The sequence below is a fragment of the Ciconia boyciana genome, chromosome 1 (assembly GCF_034638445.1).
Source record: "Ciconia boyciana chromosome 1, ASM3463844v1, whole genome shotgun sequence".
Classification (NCBI taxonomy): domain Eukaryota; kingdom Metazoa; phylum Chordata; class Aves; order Ciconiiformes; family Ciconiidae; genus Ciconia; species Ciconia boyciana.
In genome coordinates this window covers 60,485,592-60,512,929 of record NC_132934.1, presented here as the reverse complement: position 1 = coordinate 60,512,929, position 27,338 = coordinate 60,485,592, and the positions used below count along the sequence as shown (strand labels likewise).

Here is a 27,338-nt window from a genome sequence, read left to right as displayed (position 1 = left end):
ATGCACTTCTGCAACACCTCGTCCTAATCCACAATTGCAGCTCTTTGCCTCTGCTGTAGTACAAACAGTGATGACAAATGAATGTCTGGCTTGGCAATATTGCTACAGTCTCCAATTATGAGAAAGTGTTTTCATTTAGAGAAGAGAAGAGAAATCAAATGGCAGATTCCACTGTCTCTCACCCTTCCTGTCTGTGAACAAGCTACTCCTTGTTGTAAACCCCATGTAAGTTGCTGTGGGGGAGGAGGCACTGTGGAAGCCCCCACCCTTAAAATAAACGTAGCGCTTCAGTAGTTATTTCTTTGGTATCTTTACTAGTAGAGTTAACTATTTCAAAAGGAGAAGGAAAGAGTTTCTTGAAAACCAAATACAAAGGTTTCACAAGTAGCAACAACCAGAGCAGGCAGAGGTGAAATGCATTGCAAACATGATGCTTCTTCCAAACCCAAAATCACCAGCACAGAAGCAACAATAGGTTGTTGTTCACCATCCAAAGTCTGAGACTGTTTCCGTACATGATGCAGAGTAGACAGCCAGAATCCCTGGATAACCAGCTTCTTCAGCTGTGCTCTCACAAGGCACACACTGCTGCCTTGGGCTGGTCAGCTTGAGCCTGGCTGAGACCAGGAAGATGACTGGCATTGTTCAGAAGTACTTTACCAAGAATAAACATCCACAGAGCCATGGAGCCACTGCTCTCCAGTGCTGCTTTCACTGGGCTCACTGAGTTTCCTGGAGGCACAAAAATCAACTGCCAAGTAGCACTCCTGGCCTACTGGAGTAGTTGCACTGGTATGCTCTCTCAGAAAGGACCACATACTTTTAGGCTGGGGAAGCTTCTAGGCATGTGTTTCTGTCCATGCTACAGAGAGCCATGGAAATCTGTAGCAGGCAAGGGTTAGTAATGTTGGTTTTGGTTTTCTTGTCATACAGATGTCAGGATACGGTCATGAATGCATACACTAATTTTGTTCAGTGCCCTCACAACCTTAGAGAGAGTGAAGGCAGGGAGCCTCTGCAAGCAGCGTTATTTGGTATCTGCAAGCCTGTGGACAGAGGCAGAGAGCTGGGAAGAATGAAAGGGGTCCCCCATCATGTGTAGAAACTGCTAAGTTATAGACAGCAAAGGGATAGCCAAGACAGCAGGATGCGTAGAGTGCTTACACATGAGCGGAGGAGTGAAGACAGTATGGGCAGCCATACCTCCTCTTTATATCTCCCAGCTGTTGCTCCTTGGGCAAGCTCAGCTCACAGACCACGAAGTCTGCATGACAGAACAGCAGCTGGGAGATATAAAGGCAGAGATTTGAATGCAGTGTGTATTTTAAAACATGAAAAAACTGCAACAGAGTCCAACCCCTCCTCATACTTTCCCCTGCCTGCACTATCTTCAGCACCATTAATGTCAAGGAAAAACTAGATTGGCCTTTGAGCTAGGGCTTTCCTCTCTGATTACAGTGTTTGGACTAAGCAGTGCCGGCTAAGCCCCAGATGCTAGAGCTATGCATTAGAGGCACTCCCATCCCCATCTGGAGAATGCTATGTTAAGGGACTGCCATCTGGCAGCATCTTCAAGGAACTGCAAAAACGCTAAGCAGAGATGGAGGCTGGTGAGCATCAAGCTTCTGGGAGACTTGCAGGTGCACCCAGGAAGGAGAAATCAGGTTGAGCCAGGCTGGTGTTGCCAACTGAACTATCTGGCATTAAGAGGCTGCTACTGTGATAAAAGACACTAGGCCGGTGAAACATTTGATACAACGACCACGTTATCAGGGACTTTCCCACTCAATTAAAAAGTTGTTTTTCCTTTGAGAAAAATCCCACTGTTTTCCCTCTCTTACTTCAAGTTGTCTGAAGAAGCCTGACCTAGTTGTACTCAGTCATTGCCCTTTTTTAGCTAAGAGCTAAGCTCTTGGTTTGTGAAGATACACCTGAGGAGGCAGGTCCCACCTTGTCCCCACTCTCCTGGGAAAGCAGAAAAGACCAAAGGTGACAACTTTACTGAAGACTGGCGTGGGATGAAAAGAACAATAAAATAATCTCCCTTGGCCAAGACCTGGTAACCCAACTTCTTTCATTTTGAAGTCTTCAATACAGTCCCCTTGCCTGTGCTACCCTTTCCTTTTTCTCTGTGTTGTGACAAGCTGGCAGATGAAACAATGAGCATCTCCCTAACACATGCTCAGGATTTTCTGCAAAAAAGGTCTCTCAGCCGGCTTGCCTAAAGCTTTCTAAACCAGCCAACTTTGAAAGGAAGCACACTGCAAGCGGTAAGTCATTTCTCTGACCAGAAGACTTCAGTTGTCCTACCCTTTGGAAAGTGTTCTCTGCTGCCCAATATCACAGGAAACAAACTTCCAAACTTCTGTTTGTAACCAGAGACCTGCATGAACAAGAGAAATCTGAGGCTTAGCTGAGCCTGAGAGCCTTTTGCCAATAGCCACTATGCTTAGAACGTGAAGGGCTCTTGAACAGCTATTGAAGTCCAGCCATTACTATTGGTAGTAGTAGGCCTGGGTTATCTTTTATTAATTTATGTACAAATTTGCACACAGGGAAAAGCTCAAGAGAGAGAAAGCTGGAGACAGGAGTCCCTTTTCCCTTCTGGAGCCAGCACAAACAGTAGGCTAAGGTCCTGAACCACGTCACTAACACACCTTCAGCTGTACCTCTTAGGACCATTGCTAGATGTGACAGCACAGCTAAGCCTGTGGAGCCAAGAATGTCCTATGTGTGCTCATATATTGAGGCTATCAAGAAGTTTGCCAATGAGTGCCAAACAAACATTTTTTCAAGCAAGATCTGAGAAAAGCCTACTCTGCCACTTATGCAAGTCGCTGGACAGATACCTACCTGGGGCCAGAGGTGGTGAACTAGATGTGAAAGCATCTGTGTACCCCCCTGCAGATGCCCCCTGCCTCCAAGATCCCTCTCATCCCCCAAACTTGGTGGAGCTGAATTCAGCAGGGAGGACCATGATGACTTACCAGTCTGTGTGCACATCATCAATCACCAGGAGGATCTTGGGTTTCTGGGCCGCAGGTGGTGTGGGGCTGGCCGAGTGGTCGATGAGTCCTGCCGCCGCTTGTGTGGTTTGCTTCATGGCACTGGAGATGGAGCTGAAGATGCTGGTGCCAGTAGAAGAAGAGTGAGAGGGCTGTGGTGGCTGTGGATGCTTTCTCTCCATGGCAGGAGAAACCGGGGAGCTCGTGGAGTTGTCGGGGCGCTGCAAGTCCATCATGTAGCCATTGGGCAAATTCGCCACGAAACTACTGTCTGAGAGACGCCTCCGGAGGAAATTCATTGTTGAAGCGTTGTGCGGAAACCTTCTCAGCAAGAGCAAGGCTGAACAATGGAGTCACCAGTCCTGGGGAACGTTTCTGTGTGCGTGTAGGGTACCTCCTTGCAGTCCAGGCAGGCAGGCTTTCCCCCTTGAAATCCTGCTAGAGAGATATGCCTTTGTTTTTCAGCTATGTTTTCTCTCTCTCCTGTGGGAAGAGAATCAAAGACATACGTGAGATACATACTGTGAGTCTGAGATAAGAAAAACTCTTTTGGCCATTTAAATGGGTACCTTAATCAACAATGAAAGGAAAAAGGACTACTGGTTTCTATGCAGTGTGCCACACTGGTACAGCCAAACGGATAGGACAAAGTATGTTTCATGGTGCTCTCTAATCCCAAAACATTTTCAAGTTGGGGCAGACCAGCTTACACTAGCTTAGGGGCTAACAATTCTATAACTGTTCACTGTGGGGAAAGAAAAATTATTCTGACTGTAAATGTTAATTTTCAAAAGAGAGACAGCTTATTTCTGGTATTATGTGTGTTAGAAAAAACACGTGCTTGTTACAGAATAACCAGCAAATGATCCAACAGGATAAAAAGTTGTATCACCTTTGGCAGGCTTGTAAGCAAGGCTCTGCATTTAACAAACCTCTTAAATTGAAATAGCATGTAGAAAATACATAGTGGAAAAGTCCCCATACACATCTTGATCAAGTTCAGTGGCAGCTTCAAACTACTCATTTCTGTCCCTGCTGCTCTCAGCACTCAAAATTAGAATTTGAGCCAGGTGCATACTGGTGTTTGCTGGATATAGCAGACTACCTGATTTTACAAGTTCACTTGTAGGATTTTTGCAGGTACTCAAAACTGGAAGTCTGGCTGCCTAATCCTCGCATACTTTTTTTTTTTTTTTCTGTTGGTGGGTTTTTTGTTTTGTTTTGTTTTAAGAAGAAAGGTCTCTTACTCTGCTCATCTTTTCCAGTGAGAAAATGAACACTGTGAAATATAACTATTTGGCTCTTTTCCCTTGACCATAGTATGATGACTTTGTTTTTACCCAGAACACTAAGTTTTTCAGCAGTTAAATAATCTCACAGAGTTAGTAGTTACTTTTAAAAAAAATTTTGCACCTGTAGGCACAGCCCAGAAATGAGACTTCCATAGTAATTCCCCAAGACCTTTTATCTGCTGAGACAGTCTTTGAGCCTTGACCAGAGGCTGGGTGGTGAGATTTGGGGGGCGGCGGGGGGAACATATTGGTAGAACATAAATGTTTTTCCAAGACAGACATATCTGCAGCAACAAAAGTGAGAGTTATCCCATACATCAAGTGAGACAAGTCACATGAATTCCTGGTATCATCATTAAATCATGTCCCAAACCCCTTCAAGTCTTTTTGAACAAGCCCTCTATAAACACTGGGGCTCCTTGCCCTGACCTGCCTGGTTTGGCCTCCCTCACTGCTCACGCTCTTGTCCCAGTCTCTGATTGCCTCCTGATGGCAGGAAATTGTCTTTGCCTAGTTGGTCCAAGAGAGCTCGGCGTCTGCATATCTTCCTCCTGAAGCTGTGGCTGAGAGCGTATGGAGCAACCAAACAGCTTTCTTAAAATAAGGTGTCATTTATTTTCACCTATAGGGATTTACAAAGCTTTAGAGACAAAGGATTCATACCTGCCTATGTCTGTACCTCTCTTAGCCCCCAGAGTTGTAGCGAGGCTCGGATGAGCCTGGCTGGAGTAAGTGAGCTACAAAGAGCCCCTTGGCACATGTCCTCCAAATCTCATCATCCAACACCACCCCGACCCTGTGGGCACAGGATCCGTCTGGAGCAGAGGGCTCCCTGCTGAAGCTGCTGACATTGGCTTATTAGAGCAATTTTTCTTTTGATTTCTCAGCCCTGGCAGTACAAGTCCTCTGACTTTGCTGGAGCCTGGAGGTACTCTTTTCCCAGGGAATAGCTCAGGAAATCTTTAATGACTTCCTGCCACATTTACAGTTGATAATGTATCTCGACGCATTGTGCTGACTTCCCGCCTGGTCCTGGTGTACCCAGTGACTGCACAACATCAGCAAATGCATGCACCGGTGAGCCCTTCAGTAGCACTGACTGTTTATGCAGCAATTGTTCCAAAAAGCAGGTAACATATAGTATCCATGAATTATGAGCTAGCTACTCACCTCATATATACACCCACACAACACTTGGCCTACTCATGTCCTATCACAGTAACTGTGAGTGCCAGCACAGAGCCATCCACTGTTACCTGTCCAGGATGACCAGAGCGGTAGAGCCTACAAAGACTTTGGGGAATTTATATACTACAGGCTAGATAAAAAAGCACTGCGCTGCCCTCTGCTCAGGAACCTGTGTTTTCTACCTTGCATAAGACAAATAAGAAAAATCCCCTGACTTTAATGACAGTCCACTCAAGAGTAGGTCCAGTCCTGGTTAAGAGGAGCATCCCAGAAATATGTCTAACTGTCAGAAGGGCTCCAAATGACTATCCTGTTACTGCATACAGCAATTAGGCATGCTCTCTTGGAGGACCTTGGCATTAACTGGGAAGAGGTGGGACGTAATTTCGATACCAGTCTCAGGGGAAGTGGTTTTAGCAAGAGCCGCCTGCCCCTTGCATGCTTTGCACAGCATCGCAGAATGCTGCCGGTTCCTGCTGTGGCAGCTCTCAACCACGGGAGGGAACCTGGCCCCAGCCATACGGGCTGGACAAGTCTCTTTTCACAAGCCGGTATCCCTGGGACAGGGTCCAGCATGACCTGCATGCTCTTGAAAGTGTTTCTCCCCCACTGCCAGGCGCTTGCATGGCTGCTTCCTCCTCTGCGAGATTTGCACTCTCCAAAAGAACACAGGCTCCTTGCAAAGCATCAGCAAGTAAAGCAACAGGCAAACGTCTCTGCTCTGCCCTGCACTGTGGAAGAAGGGCATGGAGGCATGTGGCGTAGGGTGTCCCAGGTCTGGGAAGGGCCAGAGTACCCCATGATGCACCTGGAAGGCACGCAGGTTTCCTCCGGAACAGGCCTTCCCACATTGTGCCCTTCGGTGTACTGTTTACAACAAACAATTTATCATACTTATTGCAAGGCCATGACCACTTGCCCACTGGACCGTTTTAAACAGCAATGTTTACAGTCACCCATCATTTTTTCCACCAGGGGTTTAGTAGTGGAACATGTTGCCCAGGAGACACTGGGAGCTGGCAACTCTCTTGTCCAGAGTTTGGGATGCTGCACTGAAGCTGGCCTTTCCCTCTGCCGGCTTGCACTGCCTCCGCTCGCTGCGAAGACTGGGCTGAGTGCTGTTGGCTCAGGAAGGAAGGAGAGAAAACCTAAGCAACTGATGTCACGGAGAAATCTCCCTCCAGCAAAGCGTGCAGAGGCTAAATTCAAACAGGATGACACTGCTGCAGCAGACGGTAATGCCTGGCTCCACTCTGGGATGGGGGATGGCAAGCCCACCAGGAACTTTGACTTTGGGCCTGTCGAAGCAATGGCACAGACTGTCCTCCTCTCATTACATACATTTTTCTAATAAGCTGGGTAATGTAATTGAAGTAGACTGTCTCTTTTTTAAAAAATGAAGTTATTGGTGGTTTTGCTGTATCGATTTATCGATTGCCATTAGTGCTGCCACAGAGGAGATCTTCTCTGCAATGGGAGCAGTGTAAACCACCAGCAGATTCCTTTGTTTACTGGAAAACCTCATGGTCTGCTTCTGCATCATGCACACTTGCTGTTACTTAACTTTCATCAGTCAGTGTTTTCATACAGACACAGGCTGAGTAGGTTAGGACCTCATTTTCCTACTCCTTGAAACTCCCCGTGGACATCCTGAGGGCTCAGCATGTCAGGTCAAATCTGGCTCTGTACCACTCTCACGGCATGCAGCTCTCATGCAGCATGGCATCCACCTGCTGTACGTACAGATCCTACCCTGGCAGGCAAGCAGGGCTGTAACTTCAACAAAGCCAGGAGCCAACACCTCCTTCAGAAGCAAAACAAGTCTGCTAAGTGGTATTTTGTCACTGCAGAGCCACAGGTAGGACAGCTGCTGGCTCTACACCATCAAGTTGTACCTTGCCTCTGTGTACACCAGTGTCTTCCTATGGCTCACATGGAGACAAGTCACCTACTTAATGCTGTGCCAGGCACAAACCTGCCCATATGAAGACCTGTAGCCCCCTGCACAGCTGAAATACAGCCCACGGGCTGCTTCCAGGCGAGGCAGCGGCTCCTGTTGAGTTCCTCAAGTTGCAATACAGCAGCTGCCTCCCACCATGCAGGAGTAATCTGCTGCTTTGTGAAACAGCTGCTCCCAAAAGCTAGCTGGAAAAACAGTGGGCATCTGGGCTGTGGAGCTGCAGGTCAGGGATCTGGGCTGTATTTCAGGATGGGGAAATAATAAATGAGGCATAGGAGAATGAATGAGTCCTGAAGAAAGACAGCAGGCAGGAGAGAGGTGGGGAGAGGAGGAGGAGGAGGAGAAGGCACAAGCAGAAAGGGAGGAAGTAAGTGGGAATCGGCTTAACCAAAAGACAATGCAGGAACACATGGAAATCCCAACAATGAGAGCACAGTCAGGGAATCAAAAGGAAACAATGTGAGCAACTAAATGAAGCAAGAGGAAGGTCAATTAGAGCTGACCTTGAAAACAACAGCAAAGAGGCTGGCACTGTCAGCCTCTTACTAACACGCAGTTAAACTTCCTGGCTGATATTTTGAGAAGGGCAAGGGAGGGTAAGCAATCTGCTCCCTCAGCACATTGACAGCAGCTAGGCACCTACCTGCTTTTTCTCAAGGGTATACTCTGCAGAGATGCAAGTTATCTCAGAAAACCTGTTGACATGTGTTAGAAAACAAGAACAAAACGTTCACTTAAACCTCTTGCTGGGTTACTTTCTAAAGTGCAGTAGCATCCAGAGAGAACCAAACTCAATTGGCTGATATCTGTTAACTGTGCTTAGATTTCCCCCAGGCTTTTTCTCTATGCTATCAGGTAATGAGCTGACACGACCACGCCAGCCTGCATCTGATTCCTGCTCTTGACAGCCTCAACCGAGCAATGCTGGGGGTGGCAAGATGGAAAGCCAACAATAGTAGAAATTATCCTCCCACCTCGCCATAAGGGAGCTGCACACTTACTTCAGCCCCATGATGGATGGAAAGATGAGGAGATGCTCCTCACCTGGCACAAACACTCCTCACATCCATTTTCTGGATAACCATTAGCATACATTAGCATTTTAAGATATGCCCATGTGTCCCTTTCTGCCTTCAGGCATACTGACACACTGTGGGAGTGGACTTCTGTGGAGGGACAGCCATATTAGGAAGCTCCAAATCCAGCTAGATGGCTTTCCACATATATTTTCAAAAAGAGGAAGGCAAGACATTTTTTATTATTGTCAAGCTTTCAGTGTTTCACCGGGAATGGCTTCAACATTCCCAAGCTTGGCATAGCATAAAAATTGAAAGCAGAATAAAACAATTAGTTCTGAAATTAATTAGAACTTTTGTTGGGTTTTTACGTCACTTGCCACAGTTTTGCACTCAAGAGGCTCATGCATTTAAACGTTTCTTGGTATTTTTCAATGCAAGCTGAAATTCCATAAATCAGGAAATTAAAACAACAGGGGTTAGAAAAAAGGACAAGGATAGCCTACCAAAACCCCCACATTTTTTATATGGGAAGCACATACAAAAACTGTAAGGGTTGAAAAGACTCCATGCCGTCCTGAAGAACGGAGGAAAGCAGAGAGTTTCCACGCTGGTGTTCAGTTTGCAGAGAGCTTTCCCAAGGATCAGCAACACAATACAGCTCTAATGTAGACACTGGTGGAAATTTTCCAAAGCATGTAAAACTACAGCACAAATTCCAACTAAAATCAGAGGGGTTTGTGCATGTCAGTGCCAGAGACACTTCTGGAAATTGTGTATTTGCTATGACTGACACCAGCAGAGCTGTGCTGTCTCTTTGAGGTGGTTGCAAGAAGTCAGGACCCTGCAGCTGGAGGGGGTGGCAGGGCAGGGGAGCGGAAACAGCATGCTGTCAGGACAATGATGCTACCCAGAAGCTGAGCTCCCTGTTGTGTGTTAGACAGTTGCTCTCCAGAATTTCACTTGCTTCCCAAATTTTTTATTACCTTTCACTTCAGCAGTAATTTCCTTTGGAAATGTGCTCTTTAAGGATTTTCGCAAGAAGTCAGCATCTTGTGCATCCAATTTCTCTGTTTAGAGAGATCCTCAGAGATGCCAGGAGGTCTCTTTCTTTGTCAGAAAAGAATCACTTTTAAACATGCTTCATTAAGCCACTGATACATACAAATGTGCAACAATTCTCTTGTTTTATTGCTGCATTCTTGTAGACCTAAAAAAAATCCTCTCTACTTTCTTGGGTGGCTATTTAACTGGAAAAGTCTAGGCGTTACAAAACTTATTTATTTCTTTCAGTTTGCAAAGCTGTCAGTGCTTTCTATAGAGCAGTTTCACCATAGGGGGTTTGCCTTATCTGGTCCTGAAGATAATGGGTGTGTGCATACCAAACCAAGTGCAAATGGGACCGTTTCCCAAGAGCTACGCCCAGCACAGAAAATAGAGTTAGTCTGTTTCCCCTTTTGCCTGTTATTTCATAATGGCAGGCGAGGAAAAGAAGGAAAAAAAAGACTCTAAAATGACAAAATGTCATTGTAAGGTCATCAGGCTTTCAAGTAGATTGCAAAGGAAGATGACTAAAGTCATGAACAATAGTGAAAAATTTTCTAGTGAAAAATAAATCTGAATATTATTATAATACTCTATGGCTTTAATACCCTCAAGAACAAATTATGACGTGCTACTTCTTGGAAACAATACATTATTTCCTCATTTTATTCTCACTGTGGAAATCCTGTTGGCACCTAACAGCCACAGTGCTGTCTCAGTGGTAATATCCACCTGTCAATGAGCCTGTCAAGAGGCCTTTTGTGGCCTGTCTCTGTTCAATATCAATACTTGCTTATCAGCAAAGCCAGACCCAGCTCAACTGGAGGAGGCAGTATGGGGCAAAGAAATCCCATGCTAATCCTTGAATACTATAGAGCCATCTCCATCTGAAAGTCAGTTGAGTTGGCATACTCTCTCCATTTCTTATTTCCCTAGACTATTGTGGTCATTCCCACCCTGAGCAATAGCAACACTAATGCTTCCATTAAGGCTAATACTTACACACATGCCAAAGGGGCTCCTCCAGATTATATTAAAGAAAAGCAGGAGACAGCAGTACAAACTGGAGAATTTATAGAGATAAATGCTCTGCATATTAAACGGTTGAAATCGTAAGAAGGAAGCAAGCAGGGCTCTGAAGCCCTTGCCTTTTTCCTTCCTAGTCTTGGATCTGGCGCAGTTTATGTTGTGTGTTTGTGAGACATGCTCTCAGTTTCCTGCAGTAACTGTACAAGTCCTGATTTCATAGTGGTAAGAGTTAAAGTGGCACCAGACACACCATTAATAGAGCAGGGATTTCCTTCAGCTGAGAGACGCGTTGCTTTGAAGAGTGCTGATCTGAATAAAATCAAGAAGCTGGATGTATTTAATATGTAGGGCCTGCCAATATGCATTAGGGTTCATGCAGATAAAAGATGCCTAGGGGACTGACAACTCACAGGTTCTCAGAGGAAACCGCAGCAGCCTGCCCAGTGCTAATGGGGCTCCTGTCTTGATTATGATCACATACTCTTCCTCATTCCTATGCCATTTTCTTTCTACTGTATTTCAATTCTGCCGCAATAGACTGGTTATTCAAAATGCAGGTAAATGGAATATTTTGTTACTAGAAACAATTCACTAAGAGGTCATAATACACACTAAACAGATAATTATTAACTGATGATGATAGGAAGGATTTTCTGTTTGGAGCACAAATTGTATTACTTTTCATATGTATATAAGACAAGAATGGATTGCATATTTCTAAATAACATATCTTCAAACACAACTCTGCAATTCCTGCATCAATGCTTCTAACTCATTTTAAAATGCCACAAAAATTCAATTTCTTTCCCAAATGTTCTATGCTTCTGGGGGTTAAAAAGTTTTCTTTCAAACATCTGAGGCCTTCTAAACCATCTGTAGTGCTAGTATATTCCATCTAAGTTTTGTTGCTGTTTGCATCCACCCCTTTTCTCCCGCATGCACCATTCCAGACACCACCAGTTCCCCAGATTTTTCCCATATGGTGAGTAACCCCTTATAATACTTGAGATTTACTTAACCTGATGGAGTGAACAGTAGATACCTGGAGAAATAAAGCCTGTGATTTGCCTTTGTGCAGCAAGGTGCTCATTTGCTTTCTGATTATATGTGCCCATCTCATATAGCAGCACTTAATACAAAGAGAAGAATAAACTGAGAATTTGAGCACGCTTACTGATTTATTTTGAGGATGGAAGAGAAAGACAATGTTTTACTTCACTCTAGGGAAGATTTCTGACACAACTGTAAGATAGCTTGATGCCAAATTCTTTCATGTGATGTAGAAGTGGTAGGAGATTGACTAGCTAGACTATTCCCCCCAAAGAGGCAGAGAAAATGGGGATTGGTAGACCTTCATCTGGAGCACTGTAGGGGTCCAGCTGGCTATGTCTGTCTCAAGCTCTGTGATGACCAACCCAAACTGTGCTGAGTATTTGTAGGAGACGTTTTTCTTCACTTTTTTTGCATCATTACTATTGATCACATGGAGACACATGAAGAGCTGTGTGGGCTTGTGTAATACATCCCTTTTGCTCGCACCATGTACCCACACACTTCTCACCCCAGCAAGGGTGACAATCCCCTCTCCCAGGGCTGGACTGAGCACCCCGGTCTTTGCACCATAGCCAGTGCTTGCTTCCAGCTGCAACCTCACAAATGTCCACGAGATCCTGCTCTAGCATGGTTGCAGTTTGGAGCTGCAAGCCAAATATATTCGTGGTGCGAGCAGGAGCCTGTGCAGGACAGTCAGGGGGCAGGTGCTTTGCTTCCTTAATAAAGCATCTGGCCAGGTTTCAAATGCCATTTAAGAATTTATGTTGGCTCCGTAGGAATACTGTGTTGACAAAGAGTTGTATCACCAGAGGTGCACTGCAATAAATAGCAAGTATGTTTTAAAAGCCTAATAATTCCAGCCTATTTCACTAACTGTCCTTTATCAAGTTGTCTTCTCTCCCAGTTCCTGTCTGCTTGCCTATCTAGTCTTTGCATTCATGCTGGACGGTGTGGGAGCCCTCCATAATTGGCTCCAAACACCAAAAACTATGTTTAGGTAAAAAGCATCAGAAAATATAATACATGAGTGTGGGAACTGGCATAGATTCTGGACCCAAAGTCCTGAGAGAGTACGCTAGTGGGCTGGGCCCAGACATGGAAATAAAGCACAACATGATTTTAACAGAGTCCTCTGCCAACAGCTTGGGTAAAGGTCACTCAATATCAGTGCCTTGGTTTCCTCATTTAAGAAGACAAGTTTTATTTTGGAGAGTGCAGAGATATTGTAAAGCTCAGCTCACACGCCTCCATGCTGCACCGCTGAACCAAGCATAGAATCATAGAATCATTTAGGTTGGAAAAGACCTTTAAGATCATCAAGTCCAACCGTTAACCAAGCACTGCCAAGTCCACCACTAAACCATGTCCCTAAGCACCACATCTACACGTCTTTTAAATACCTCCAGGGATGGCGACTCAACCACTTCCCTGGGCAGCCTGTTCTAATGCTTGACAACCCTTTCAGTGAAGACATTTTTGCTAATATCCAATCTAAACCTCCCCTGGCACAACTTGAGGCCATTTCCTCTTGTCCTATGGCTTGTTACTTGGCAGAAGAGACCAACATCCACCTCTCTACAACCTCCTTTCAGGTAGCTGTAGAGAGCAATAAGGTCTCCCCTCAGCCTCCTTTTCTCCAGGCTAAACAACCCCAGTTCCCTCAGCCGCTCCTCATCAGACTTGTGCTCTAGACCCTTCACCAGCTTCGTTGCCCTTCTCTGGACACGCTCCAGCACCTCAGTGTCTCTCTTGTAGTGAGGGGCCCAAAACTGAACACAGTATTCGAGGTGCGGCCTCACCAGCGCCGAGTACAGCGGCATGATCACTTCCCTGGTCCTGCTGGCCACACGACTTCTGATATGACAAAGATATTAAATATTTCTGATTGATAAAGATATTAAACAGAACTGGCCCCAACACAGAGCCCTGGGGGACACCACTTGTGACTGGCTGCCAACTGGATTTAACTCCATTCCCCACCACTCTTTGGGCCCAGCCATCCAGCCAGTTCTTTACCCAGTGAAGCATACGCCCGTCCAAGCCATGAGCAGCCAGTTTCTCCAGGAGAATGCTGCGGGAGACAGTGTCAAAGGCTTTACTAAAGTCTAGGTAGACAACATCCACAGCCTTTCCCTCATCCACTAAGCGGGTCACCTTGTCACAGAAGGAGATCAGGTTGGTCAAGCAGGACCTGCCTTTCATAAACCCATGCTGGCTGGGCCTGATCACCTGGTTGTCCTGTACGTGCCACGTGATGGCACTCAAGATGATCACTCTGTAACCTTCCCCGGCACCGAGGTCAGACTGACAGGCCTGTAGTTCCCCTGATCCTCCTGCCAGCCCTTCTTGTAGATGGGCATCACATTTGCTAACCTCCAGTCAGCTGGGACCTCCCTGGTTAGCCAGGACTGCTGATAAAGCATTGAAAGCGGCTTGGTGAGCACTTCCACCACCTCCCTTGGTACCCTTGGGTGGATCCTATCCAGCCCCATAGACTTGTGTGTGTCTAAGTGGTGTAGCAGCTAACCATTTCCCCTGGGATTATGGGGGCTTCATTCTGCTCCCCGTCCCTGTCTTCCAGCTCAGGGGGCTGGGTACCCAGAGAACAACTGGTCTCACTATTAAAGACTGAGGCAAAGAAGGCATTAAGTACCTCAGCCCTTTCCTCATCTTTTGTCACTATGTTTCCCCCTGCATCCAATAAAGGATGAAGATTCTCCTTAGCCCTCCTTTTGTTGCTAATAGAAATATAGAAATATTTTTTATTGTCTTTTACGGCAGTAGCCAGATTAAGTTCTAGCTAGGCTTTGGCCCTTCTAATTTTCTCCCTGCATAACCTCACGACATCCTTGTAGTCCTCCTGTGTTGCCTGCCCCTTCTTCCAAAGGTCATACACTCTGCTTTTTTTCCTGAATTCCAGCCAAAGCTCTCTGTTCAGCCAGGCCAGTCTTCTTCCCTGCTGGGTTGTCTTTCAGCACATGGGGATGGCCTGCTCCTGTGCCTTTAAGATTTCCTTCTTGAAGAATGTCCTGCCTTTCTGGACTCCTTTGCCCTTCAGGACTGTCTCCCAAATGACTCTCTCAACCCGTCTCTTAAACAGGCCAAAGTCTGCCCTCTGGAAGTCCAAGGTAGCAGTTCTGCTGACCCCCCTCCTTACTTTTCCAAGAATCAAAAACTCTATCATTTTGTGATCACTATGCCCAAGACAGCCTCCAACCGTCTCATCACCCACAAGTCCTTCTCTGTTCACAAACAAGAGGTCCAGCGGGGCGCCTTCCCTAGTCGGCTCCCTCACCAGCTGTGTCAGGAAGTTATCCGCCACACACTCCAGGAACCTCCTAGACTGTTTCCTCTCTGCTGTATTGTATTTCCAGCAGACATCTGGTAAGTTGAAGTCCCCCACGAGAACAAGGGCTAGCGATTGTGAGATTTCTCCCAGCTGCTTATAGAATATTTCATCTGCCTCTTCATCCTGGTTGGGTGGTCTGTAACAGACTCCCACATTGATATCTGCCTGTTGGCCTTCCCCCTGACTCTTACCCATAAACACTCAACCCTATCGTCACCATCATTAAGCTCCAGACAGTCAAAACACTCCCTAACATACAGGGCTACCCCACCGCCTCTTCTTCCTTTCCTATCCATCCCTTCTGAAGAGTTTATAGCCATCCATTGCAGCACTCCAGTTGTGCGAGTCATCCCACTGTATTTCTGTGATGGCAACTATATCATAGTTTTCCTGCTGTACAATGGCTTCCAGCTCCTCCTGTTTGTTGCCCATGCTGCGTGCATCAGTGTAGATGCACTTCAGTTGGGCTATTGATCCTGTCACCTTTCTGGGGGGAGAAGCCCTAATTCTTAGGTGACCATTCTCTGGTGCTTCCGTGGTTTCTAACACATCCATAACCCTTTTGTCTTTGCTGCTGCATGGATCTCCATCCCCCACCTCCACTGAGACAGCAGACTGAAGGACCTTGCTAGCAGACCATCCCTCAAACATTGGCGTGCCGACCTCAGGCTTATCTCTAGTGAGCCTGGTTTTATCCCTTTCCCCCTTCAAGTCTAGTTTAAAGCTCTTTCAATGAGCCCTGCTAACTGCTGTGCAAAGATCCTTTTTCCCCTTTGAGACAGGTGTACCTGATCTGTCGCCAGCAGCCCTGGTGTCATGTAGACCAACCCATGACCAAAAACCCCAAAATTCAGCTGGTGACACCATGAGCACGAGAAGCTTCAAGAGCTCTGGTTCCCCTGCTGACCAATAGCTGTATTACAAAGCTTTTGAGGGTTACAAAATTGGCCAACCTTATTTAAGAACCCAACCACCAAGCCTTTCAAGGGCTGGTGAGTACATAGCCACCATGGGGGGGGGGGGGGGGGGGGGGAAGGTTTCTTGGAGGAAAAAATGTAGCACTTAGAACCATTTTGTAACTGGGAAAGTAAAGGATTGATCCGCACAGCTATTTTAGTTTCTCCTTCTCCCATACTCGCAGAACTTCTTTCCCAAGGCTGGAAAGGACAGAAGTAAGGGGAAGAGGAGAAGGGAGAGCATGCAGTGGCTCTGCAGTTGGACAGCCTGAGCAGGGCGCAGTGGGAGGAACTCAAGCCGCATGTGTTGGCGTGAGCTCTTGCTGGGTACACACACAAATACGGCGTGACTAACTGGTTACAGAGAACATGAGCATTGCAGCAGGCAGAACAGAAATGGGGACATCCTACAAATCTCAGACAGAGGTTATTTGAGAGCCACACTGGGGCCTCCTTTTCTGCATTTTTGTCCTGACTAGCAGGACAGGTAGGCAGTCGCTCTTTACGTATAATTTTTCAATGATACAGCCAACGATAGAAGCAGTATTGCTAAGTATTCCTACTCCTCTGTGGGACAATCTGTATTTGATCAGAGCTAAGTGGTGCAGTCCCATGTGACTGAAGCTTACTGATGAAAGCCAGTTTTACTGCGGATATGTATTTCCAGAAAAAAGACATGTCCAAAAGTAGACTGTAAGATCAGCTGAAGAGTCCAAAACAAACTCAACAGAGCTCTGAGTAATAGCTAGAGAGCTGCTTCGCTCTGCTCCATTTATTTTCAGCTCTTGCCCAGACCCAGTGCCTGAGTCCTCAGGTTCATAAAGGCCAGTGGGTTTAAAACCTTACGTGTTGAAACCTTGTAATAACCACATCATTTTGTCATCCCTATGCAACCCAAACAAACCTCGGGGCACAACTTCTTAGCTTCAAGCTTTCAGAGGCTAGCATGGATGGCAGGGTGTTACCTACAGCAGGCTGAGGAAGTATGTTTATTCCCTGCAGCTTTGCGCAAAGTTACGCACTCTTGGAGCCTGCCCTCCCACTGTTAAGGCAACCAGCCAAATTCTGCCTGCGCTTACACTTGCATATTCTGTGTTTTCCATAGGCTTGAGCTGAAGTGCAGAGTGATCTTCCTGCATGTTGTAGTATGGCAGTAAGTGCATTAAAACACGCAAAACATTATTCTCTATTTCAAGACTGCACACAAAAGGAAACCAATCTTATGGTTTTTATGGTTAGAAAGAGTGGTTCCTTTCTCTGTGGTTTTTTTTTCTTGTGGACTTTTTACTTTGAGCAAGTCACTTAACTGCTTTGTGCCTCAGTGTGCCTGATTGTATAACGATATTTCTGTTAAATAAAGCATGGAAAGTCTAAACTGGGTCAAGTTTGAGAGATACTGAGATGCACGGTGATATAAATACAGATTGCAGAGGTGTTCTATAATATACAAAGTAAGTATAGCAGCTATTTAAAATGAAACTTACCTGAAAACTATGTTACTTTTTAACATGGAAGAATATACAGAATTCTCAGGTCAAATGAGAGCTTGGAAGGTCACTGGAGTCCAGTTTCAGAGCTGATCGCTGCAAAAAGTGTTGTGGATACCCAGATGATGTTAATTGTGTAAGAAAGTAGTGCATGGGTGATCTTTTATAAATAAGCCAGGTTAGACACAAGGATCTCTGTCCCTTTTCCTATCTACTGCAATGCAAACACAGTATCCAAACATGACCCAGTGAGTGATGGGGTTATAAAAATGTGATATTATCACTCAACTCCATAGAAGTAGTGGATCACCTTCACATGTTGGTGATAGACCCTGCATATCCACATGTATTTTCCTAAGAGCTACAGAAAGAACCCTGGTCAAATCACTTCATATGGAAATCCACATGTAAAACCAGGGCAAGAGAGGGTCATATTGTGAGCACTAATAATAATGTACACTGCATGATGACAAATACATAAAAGTCCTTCGCTATTATCAGCTTAATCACTTGCGGTCTTCTTGCTTCAGCTCCCCATCATTAGTATCTCATTCCTGAAAGAGGATAATTGCTTTGGATCTCTTCAATTACTACTAAGGCACGGCAGAGCACTTGTAAAAAATCAAATAGATTTGAAGACTAGGATCATTGAGCTTGGCTTCCCATGTAGTGCAGCTTGTGTAGTTTCTCCCAACAGCTCCTGCTGTGAGTTTATAATTTCTGATTGAAAAACCAGCTCCAGGGCTAGTTTGTAAATACTCACCGGTGTGGTCCAAACCAGCCCTGTATCTAAGCCATCGCCACTGCAGCAAGAGCAAAGCAGCAGCTCCCTGAAAGCCTGAGTGAAGAAAACAGCATTTTGTCTGGCTGTGATGATCCCCCAACTTCAGCAGGGAGTGTGTGACCATATGATACCCCAACGCAAAGACACTTGCTTAAGCACCCCAGAGGAGCTCAGATGTTCACACTGTAAAGCAGCATCTGGCAGCTAGATCTGGAGCAGCAGCTGCTGCCAGTGCATCATCTGCAGGGCTAGTCAGTGCCTGGCAGCAATCCCTACCTGAGCTGATTTTTCAGTTTGCGCTACCCTGAAGGTTGAACAAGAAACATCGCCAAGCGGTGCACGAGATGGCAGCCGGTTTGTCAGCCTTGGCCCTGCCCTCCCTCTGCCTGTTCATCACTGAGCCTCATGGCACAGCCCATCCCCTGGGGCTGCTGCTAGCCACAGCCCACCAAGCTTTCTTTGCTAGCAAGCAGCAGCAAGGCTGCAGACTTTGATCAAACTGTTGGTCTTTGCTGGCATCTCCATGCAATCACAGCACCTGCCTGATGTTCCTTAATACTAATGAAGCAGCAGCATGAACCTTCTGGCTAGAGAACCTGTGGTCTAGTTAGTAACTGAGTACTCCCGCCTAGTAAGTATAACAACTGTTCTGTGTTAGCAAAGAAACGTGAGTTTTGCCAAGAGAAAGTGCAGAACCTGCTGTTAGTTAAAACGGACACCCTGGCTGTATTTTGGGTTTCAGAAGTGCTCTTTAGAGGCTCACAAAGATTTATTGCTGATGATTATTCCACCTCTCGCCCCAGCTGCTAACCCTGACCATACCTTGAAACAGGCATGTGCTACGCACTCTTTAAAAAAATCAGAGTTTTTCTTACCTGCCCATAGCCCTTGATGCTCCACCAGTATGCATAAAAACATGCACTAAGGAGGTTAGACAACTAAAGAGTCTATTCATTCTTCACCGCCTACTCTGCTCTGGGAAAATATACTGGTCTTACAGCATCGTGTGAAGGTAACCAGCTATTGCTTCTATTAGTCCAAGGTGGGGGAGGCTCTGGAGGAAGTTGCAATTGTAGATGCCTCACTAAGAATTAAACCCTGTTGGTGTCCTCTCTGTTTTCAAGCCAGAGGACAACTACCTCAGAACTACCTCAGGGTACTCAGCAGATCACAACCATCTAATGACCAGATGGAGAGAAAGGCAGACTGACAGAGGCAGAGCTGAAGGTGTAGGTTCTTCCTAATAGAAGCACTAAGGTCTTTTCAGCTGTGGCTGTATGGGAGGAATTACAGCACAGGGAGACATAAAGAGCCGGGCTAAGAATGGTCTGGTTGAAAATTTTTATATTTGTAAGAGTAGGTTGAAAACCAGACTGCTCATTTCAAATAAATATTGCCATTTCAAAATATTTTCTACTCCAAAACAGCACTACAAATATTCCAAAAGTTCTTGTAACATGTAAATGTTGTATCAAATATCCCATCCATTTATAGTTTTTTCTTTTCCAAACAAATTTTCAAAGATGGCATATCCAGAGCCTGTCTCACAGCTGATGAGCTGTGGTCTTTCAGGGGAGAGATGCTGCACTGAAATGCTGCTGGCTGACTACTTCTAACAGTGGGGTTGAAGGAGCATTATGAAGAAGGTTTGGATATCACAAGTTATCAGCATCTTACTGTTATTATTTATTCCAGGTAACCAAAGCTGGCCACAAAAATTTTCTGTCCAAAAGATGAAATGCCACAGCAATTGAGAAGCTCATGTCTTTTATCTTCGTCTGATTACTGCATTCCTTTTACTGGAGCATTTACCAAACTCCAATATTGTATGCAAGTTAGCAGAACAGAGTGTACAGAAAAACTTGCAATGCCACTTATTTAACTGGCAGCTATCTCAGAAAGCACAGAGTCAATTCCTTCCCTTCCAGCTCAAGCAAAATTCTCATCATCTTCAATGGGATTCTTACTGAACTAGAAGTTACTTTAGAAGTTTTGGGTTTGGATCTGATCCCTTTCTCTTTCTGACCACAGTGGAAAGCAGATGGTCTTGCACGCCTGGCATGACTTTTGCAGAAGATCTGCGACTGCCCCAGGTAACTAAAGGCACCGTCCTTCTCTTCCTGTGCATCGCTCCTAGGGAGGGGACAATAGTTACGCAGTCTGTCCACGGGGCTCAGCAAAACAGGTGGCACTTTCTTTCAAGGCAGAGGCATGACATGTAAAGCCAGAGGCCCATGACCTGTGACCAAGAGTTGGAGACATCAAAGGATCTTCCTGGGAAAAGCCTGCCTGCACTTTAATAGGGATTGTCAGTTCTAGCTCTTGACAGGCGCCATCCCCTCCTATGCCTCGTGTTTCTTAGGAGCTGGCATGTTGAATGGCCTCAGGAAACTCTCATATATGAAACTGCCCCTGTGGGGAACAGCGGGGGAAGCCCTGACTGAAAGGCTCTGTTGAATTATTGATGTTGCCCAGAGTAAACCAGGGTAACCTTCATGTTAATTCCTGACAGCTTCTTTCAGTTTCATTATAAAACAGCCCCACCGGCACCCCCCCCGTCCCTTGCTCACTCTTCTCTCTCCCATTAAAAGAAACTTCATAAGGCTGCTGAAGTAAGAAAGCCTGCCCGCAAGATTAACTAAATACACACAGGCCTATTTTAGACAGATGCATCAAGCTAAATACGGCAGCCTTCAGCTGCTGGAGGGAGTGCAGCGCTTCATCCAACCCCTCTCGCCAAAGCACATTAATGCTTTAGCAACCAGAAGGGAAATACAGGCACTGATTCTCATCTTTAAGCAGCAAAATCAAACACTTCGGGGCTAAAAAAAGAACAAATGCTTCCTAACTTGTCAGATCATTTGGTTTTGTCAAGCCCACTTGAGAAAACAGCAGGGTGCTGGGTGTGTTTCCCTGCCCACATGTTGTGCCCGCAGTCCCTGGCAGTTGCCTGTGATGGGCACGGTGCAGCAGAGGTGCATGCAGTCAGTGAGGGACAGAAACACCCAGTCCATCACCTCCAGGACTGTGTGATCATTCTTTTTCTCAAATTTCCTTTTTTTTTGGCCCACTGTTCTATAGCTGTGGCTAAAAACAACTGTGCTATGCTGGTAAGTTGAATGAGAAAGATCCTGATTTTTGTGACTTCCTTCTCCAAGAGGGATCTCTGTTTTTTAGCATCTGTAGCCAGGAAGGTCTTTGATGCGTTCCTGGGCTGCAATGTACTACAGGGCTGCTCAGCCTTACCCTAACTCCAGCAAGTTACAGATTAAAGTGGGGGAGGAAGATGACAACGTAACGGATATGTTCATTGCATTGTACAAAAGAAGCCAACCACACAGGGCAAAGATATCCTATATTAAAAAGAATACATTTTATCTAAAAAAGGAGAGTTACTGTATTTTAAACAACAGATTTTAAAGGTCTGAATCATCTTGGAGCTGAATGTTCTGCTGCTATTGGTTTTGCTTTTCTAATAGTCCTATATAAATATGCTTGTGTTTGCTTATGAAGTTAATGTAGTGCTGGTGAAAGTCTACCAGTCCTTCCAGATTAAAAATATTTAGCATTATAAGAGTTATGGTGTAAGCATTTCTGGCTGTTTTTTTTCCACCAGGCTTGGACATCCTAAGTCCCAGTGGAGAAGGACTTTCTCCATTCACTTGGATGGGAATCATGCATCAGTTAACCTCTTATTCTGCTCCAAATAATGTGAATGGTTTTAGCTATCACTTTTACCAAAAAGTGGCTTATTAGTATCCTTTCTTAAACAACCTTGTGGTTTCAAAGAGCTAGACCCAGCAAGTTAAAAAAAAATCTCCTTCTGTGTTTGTGCCATTGTCAACTAAATGTAAAATTAAATTGTAAATTAAAATGTAGGGCTTGAGGTAACACACTTCTGACACTTGAGGAAGCTGAACAAATAGACATTTCAAACCATGAAGACCTGGAAGACGACACTGGTTGCCATCTTTTAAAAGGAGTTGGTATTTGTGTGTTTGCTCCTGTGTATGAGAAGAAATAAGGAAGCCAATACTTTTCCATGCTTACCAGTTGAAGTATACAGGGAAGATGTGCTGGCTTTGGTTTGTGCTGAGAGCAGACAAACCCCACAATGTTTGGCAAAAATGAAATTTCCTTCTTCAAAAAAAGGCACACCCCTTTCCCCCACTTTGTACAGCTCTTCACCTGTGTCTCCAGCCCTTCCATTTTCCTCCCTTTAACATAAACTCTGACTTCTTTTTCTGGCCCATAGGAAGATAATGCTGCTGATGTTCTTCAGGCTGGAGTATTTTACAATGCACTAGCAGTCTGTCTTGTTCATATCCCAGTCTGATAGTTTACAGCAAGATTTAATGTGCCTTTAAAAATTACTGCAGTTACTCCCTCAGAAGTTATTTGAAGGCAATACTCACAGCTTCAGGAAGCCTGGAAAAGGGGTCTTTCCTACCCCATCCAATCTGCTTTGTTTTCCCCCCATGACAGTCCACCACAGGCCACCTTAGGAAGCAGACGATCTTTTCTTCCCCTTTGTGTTACTCTGGTGGCAATGCAGAATTCAGCCCTTTGCTGATGTTAGAGCACTGTCACCAGGACAAAAGATCATTTCCACCCCAAAGGCCACATCACAGACTCTTTCTCCTGCTTTTGCAAGGCCATCTCATTATTTTTTCCCCTTTATGAGCAGGGTCTAAATTACAAGCACGTGCCCTGGGCCACCTTTGCTGTGGCTAGTGTAGTCTGCTAATGGCAGCAAAATCATACTGCACCCTTGCTTTAGTGTTTGATCTGCACAGACACGGTAGGATTATTTCTCATTAAACAGGCAATAGATGAGTGTCTGGAACCTGACAGCCATTAATACAGACATCGTTAGTTCTGCATAATCACTTAATTTTCCTTGATAACCATATTATAAATATATGAGTCTACAGTACTGAACCAGTAACAGATCTGCTTACAGTTGCTAATCTGATCTCTGCTGTTTGTCAGCATTCAAGAAAAATTCCTTGACATTTTCTAATGTCTGGATGAGGTAGGAGAATACCACGACAAACCATGAAGGATGGGAAGAAGTGAAAAATTATCCAGAATGGAGAGAGAGCATGGCTTCCCCACTGCTTAAGCAGAGAGGAAACCATCTTATCCCACAAACAAGCATATCTAGAAATTGGAAGATTTCCATTTGGTCTTACCGAGTCTGTTTGAAAACTTATGATCCAGGGCTTTATACACCTCTGGGGATGCAAGCCAGCCAAAAACACAGAGGCCTGAGGGGAGAAGAGAAACACTGGAGTGAGCGAGGGGGAGGGATACAGGAGGCAGAGCAGTAACGTTGTTTGAAGGAAAACGCTCTTACAACAGCTCTGAAAATGCCCTGGGTGTTTTGCTTGACATTTCGAGTTAGCAGTTTCACCTACCAATAGATTATCAGATCAAGTTGCTGCACCTTTATCAGCTATTAATTGTACCTGGGCCAGGGCACCTCTTTGTTATACCCATCTGGGAATTCTGGGCTTATTTGCTTAGCTATTGAAGTGGCAGGAAAGGGATTTTTAGCCTAAAAACTTAAAAAAAGAATAAAACATCCTAAAGCGTCTGCTGCAAAACCCAACATTCTGGATAATTTCCAGACTGACTAAAAAGTGATCCTACACCCCTATAGACAGAGCAGCATCCTCTAAGGGGAGAATGCCACAATACAATACACCAGTCACTGTGCCATAAGAACCAAACTCGCTTTTTTCCCTTTTTCTTTTTTTTGAAGGAGGATAATCAGGGTTTTTTTTCTTGCTGGAAAGGTCAATATAAATGACATATATACAAAGAATTTTTGGAAGGTGGAATGAGATTTGCAAGGTGGAAAAAACCCAAATTAAGTGCTAAAATTAAAGCAACAAGCCTTCTTAAGAAGGAGTTGTAAAAGTTAAGGGCGCTATGTTTCAGTCCTTTAGGGTAGAATTTGCAATACTACAAATCCCATAAGAGTAATTGCTCACACATCACATGCAAAAAGAAAAAAAAGAAAGAAAGAAAGGAAAAAAAAAAGAGGAAGAGTGAGTGGAGAGCCAGAGAAAAATAGTACCCTTTCTGGGGGAGGAAGGATGATCTGGAGGACATTGTGGCTAGCTTGTTGTAATTAGTGTTAACATCAATAAGGAGCACAAGTTTTGCATCCCATCACTCCCCTCATTACTAGAGTACATAACCTCCTAACCTCCACCCAGGAAAATGATATCATTGCATGAATTAATCATCTGGGCAATTAATGGCAAAAGCGACCTCAGGTTTCCAGCACAGTCTCTGGCACCAGTGAATTGGCAATGACGTAAGCTTCCCTGGGAATACGCTGGCGTTTTGCCCGTTCCTGAGCTTCACTGTTGACTCTGAGGGCAGAAGCAAACAATGTAGTCACCCAACCGGTGATAAATGCTGCAAGCCAATGCCAGGCTACCGCCGCTGCAGCATCAGAGGGATGCATCTCCAGCCAAACCCCCCGTGTGCCTCTCCCAAGGAAGATGCGTATCCCAAAACAGGCAAGTGCAAACGGCTTCTTCTGATGCACAAAGAGATGGACTCTCCAGGTACGTCCAGTATCTGCCCCCTTTTTAGTAAGGAGAACCTCCTGCTCTACATCTGGAAGCTCTGCAGCCTTTTGGAAGTATGTGAATAAGCAAGTTATTTAATTATTGCTCTTTTGCTGGGGCAGAGGTAAGGGGACAGAAGCCAGCTTTACTGGGGAGTTTATTTTCAGGTGGCCAGGCTTGTTTTGCTTCATTGTCAGCTCACTCTGTTGCAGTGAGTGCTTTGAAAGTTGGAGTCAAACTCAACTATGACCATGTTTTTTCTAACTTAGAGGAGCTGAAGGATGGCAAAGGCATGAGAAATCAAGAGACATAAACCTGCTAGCTTACCGTGTATGCCCTGGCTTAGACCTGTTTTTCAGTCAGTTATTCCAGGTGAGATGAGAAGAGCATGGCTCTGTCCTATGGGAATCTGCAGCACCTTCCCTTTGGGTTTTCCATCATCAAATACAAATATCCTCTGTAAGGTGGAGCCTTTTTGTACCTGTGCCAAGTGAGTGCCCCTTCAGTCTCACCTGGGGCACATACACAAGCTGTGAGGCAGAGGGGGTCAGACTCAGCCCACCACCCCCAGCAGCACATCCCAGAGACTTCAGGAGACCTCATGGGCAGAGGGTAGACGTGAGCAGGGAGGTGGTCTCTGATGGGAATATCAGTCATGTTTGTATTTTCCCGTCTTTGGGCTGCATGAGAAAACCACAGAAAAGAAAGGAGTTTGGGTAGGGGGAAGTTAGCCCCCGATGCAAGAGATTCGGTGTCAGGGAGGGAGGAGAACTTATTTGGGCAAACCGGTTTGGTTAATCCAAGACAAGCCATTTTGTTGCTTCTCCCTGTGGGGCTTTCTGTCTTACTGCTCTTTTTGGAGGGAGCTTCTGGCTACTGCTTTCTGAGCAAGCAGAAAAAGCATACCTCCCTCAGCACTCATCATGAGTTAGCTTCCAAATGAGATCAGATATCCACAGGTGAGCAACATCTTTGTCTCAACACCACTTTCCTCTGGATCCTGGCTTAAAAAGAATGAGGTGGTGAAAACATATGAGAAGCAGCTAAACCTATTAATGCCTTACAGTAAGCTGCAATCCCTACTCTGGTTAGTGACTGGGCTAAGGTTACCTAGCTTGGGACAGCCTTGTCTTAAAGGCTTGCAAAGATGTGAGCTGCAGAAGTGCGATTATAGCATCATCACTGCAAACAACATTCCCTGTCTACATGGCTTAATGCCACTTGTCACATTTGTAATCCAGCTTACCCCACCTGCCCCTGTCTGTTTAGCAGTCACTTGTTATCAGAGCAAAGGCAGTGAAAGGGAAGAGCAGAGGCTAATTTGCTCCTGCTCTTCCAGATAACATTAATTTTGTGAGCTCTAACTCAATCCTCAGAGATGCTCGCCCTTTCTTCGCATCGTTAAGAGGGAGATAGCAAATCTGTGGAAGCAACTCAATAGGTCATCACTGTAGCAGCAGGCAAACAGGACAGTTTGACCATCAGTTCTTCTAATCAGTGAGATAACCTGTCCTGATTCCCCCGCCCCTGCCCCTTTGCTTTCCAGGTGTAGCTGGCTCAGCAGATAAGATTAATTCACTTTCCTACTCACTTGCACTCTCCATGTTAGAGAATCTGATTACATAGATTGCTTGCAATTTATCTCCACCTGCCATGACTAATGCTCCAGTCTGACCTCCTCTTTCCCATTTTCACATCTCACTGCAGATCCCATACATACACAGACAGATTCACACACACTTGCTCTTTTTTTTTTTTTTTTTGCAAACAGCTCACTAAAAGCCTCAGCATTTCCATTTTCAATCAAACCAGAAAGCATGACTCTTTTTCCCCACACTGCCCATGAGGTAATTTCTCCTTTTTGACTCCTCTCATTACATTTATAATGCAGAGGCTTCATATGTTGCTGCTCTATCCACATAAAACACAGGCATCTCCGTACAGACATGCACAATGAACATGCAATGTTATAAACCCCTGCAGCACATATAAAGACAAAGGCACATGCTACGTGCACTGAGCAAGTGCCACCACACACATTCCTGTTCCCTCCAAACCCTGCAGGAAAACGTTGCCTGCAGAGTGCTTTCCTATAAATAAAACCACCCTTGCAGCACAGGGTCAGTACATGATTCTGGCAAATCCCTTTCCCACTCGCTCCCTTACCTTTCCTTAGTCTGCTAATCCGGGAGCCCTGGACTGATTTGCTTTCCCTCCTGCACACAAACTGCCAGTCCCTCCTGCTTCACATTCACAGCACACTAGCAGGATTCACCGTCATCCCGTTCTGCTGGATCCTTATCACCCTATTGGCCAAAGCCAGACAGTAAATTCAATTAGGCTCCTCCTTATAACTATATTATCACAGGAACAGGATGAATAATTTAGTAAAACAACAAGGGTGTGCAGGCTCCGGTGTCACAGACTTCACCCCCACTGGCAGGCTTTTATCAAAGAGAGGCGGGTAAAGAAACCAGAATCTGTCACTCTCCTGAAAGGAGACCTTAGGTTACCCACTTGTATTTCCCATTCCATCCCTCTTCTCCTCCTCCCCCTAAAGCCATGGCATTCCCTTTTTATTGTTGCAC

At 45.3% G+C, this 27,338-nt stretch overlaps 1 protein-coding gene across 1 annotated transcript in view; it reads right to left on the bottom strand.

The window, feature by feature from the left end:
• SYN3 (synapsin III) overlaps positions 1-27,030 on the bottom strand; it is a 206,733-nt gene extending 179,703 nt beyond the window's left edge. Inside the window, exons 1-4 of the mRNA XM_072870318.1 lie at positions 26,917-27,030; positions 23,359-23,433; positions 8,089-8,140; positions 2,988-3,488 (exon numbers count right to left, since the gene is read on the bottom strand). Of these exons, the coding sequence (XP_072726419.1) occupies positions 2,988-3,304 (317 nt within the window). The 5' untranslated portion in view covers positions 3,305-3,488; positions 8,089-8,140; positions 23,359-23,433; positions 26,917-27,030. The remainder of the gene's footprint in view (positions 1-2,987; positions 3,489-8,088; positions 8,141-23,358; positions 23,434-26,916) is intronic.
• Between the last annotated feature and the right edge of the window lie 308 nt (positions 27,031-27,338).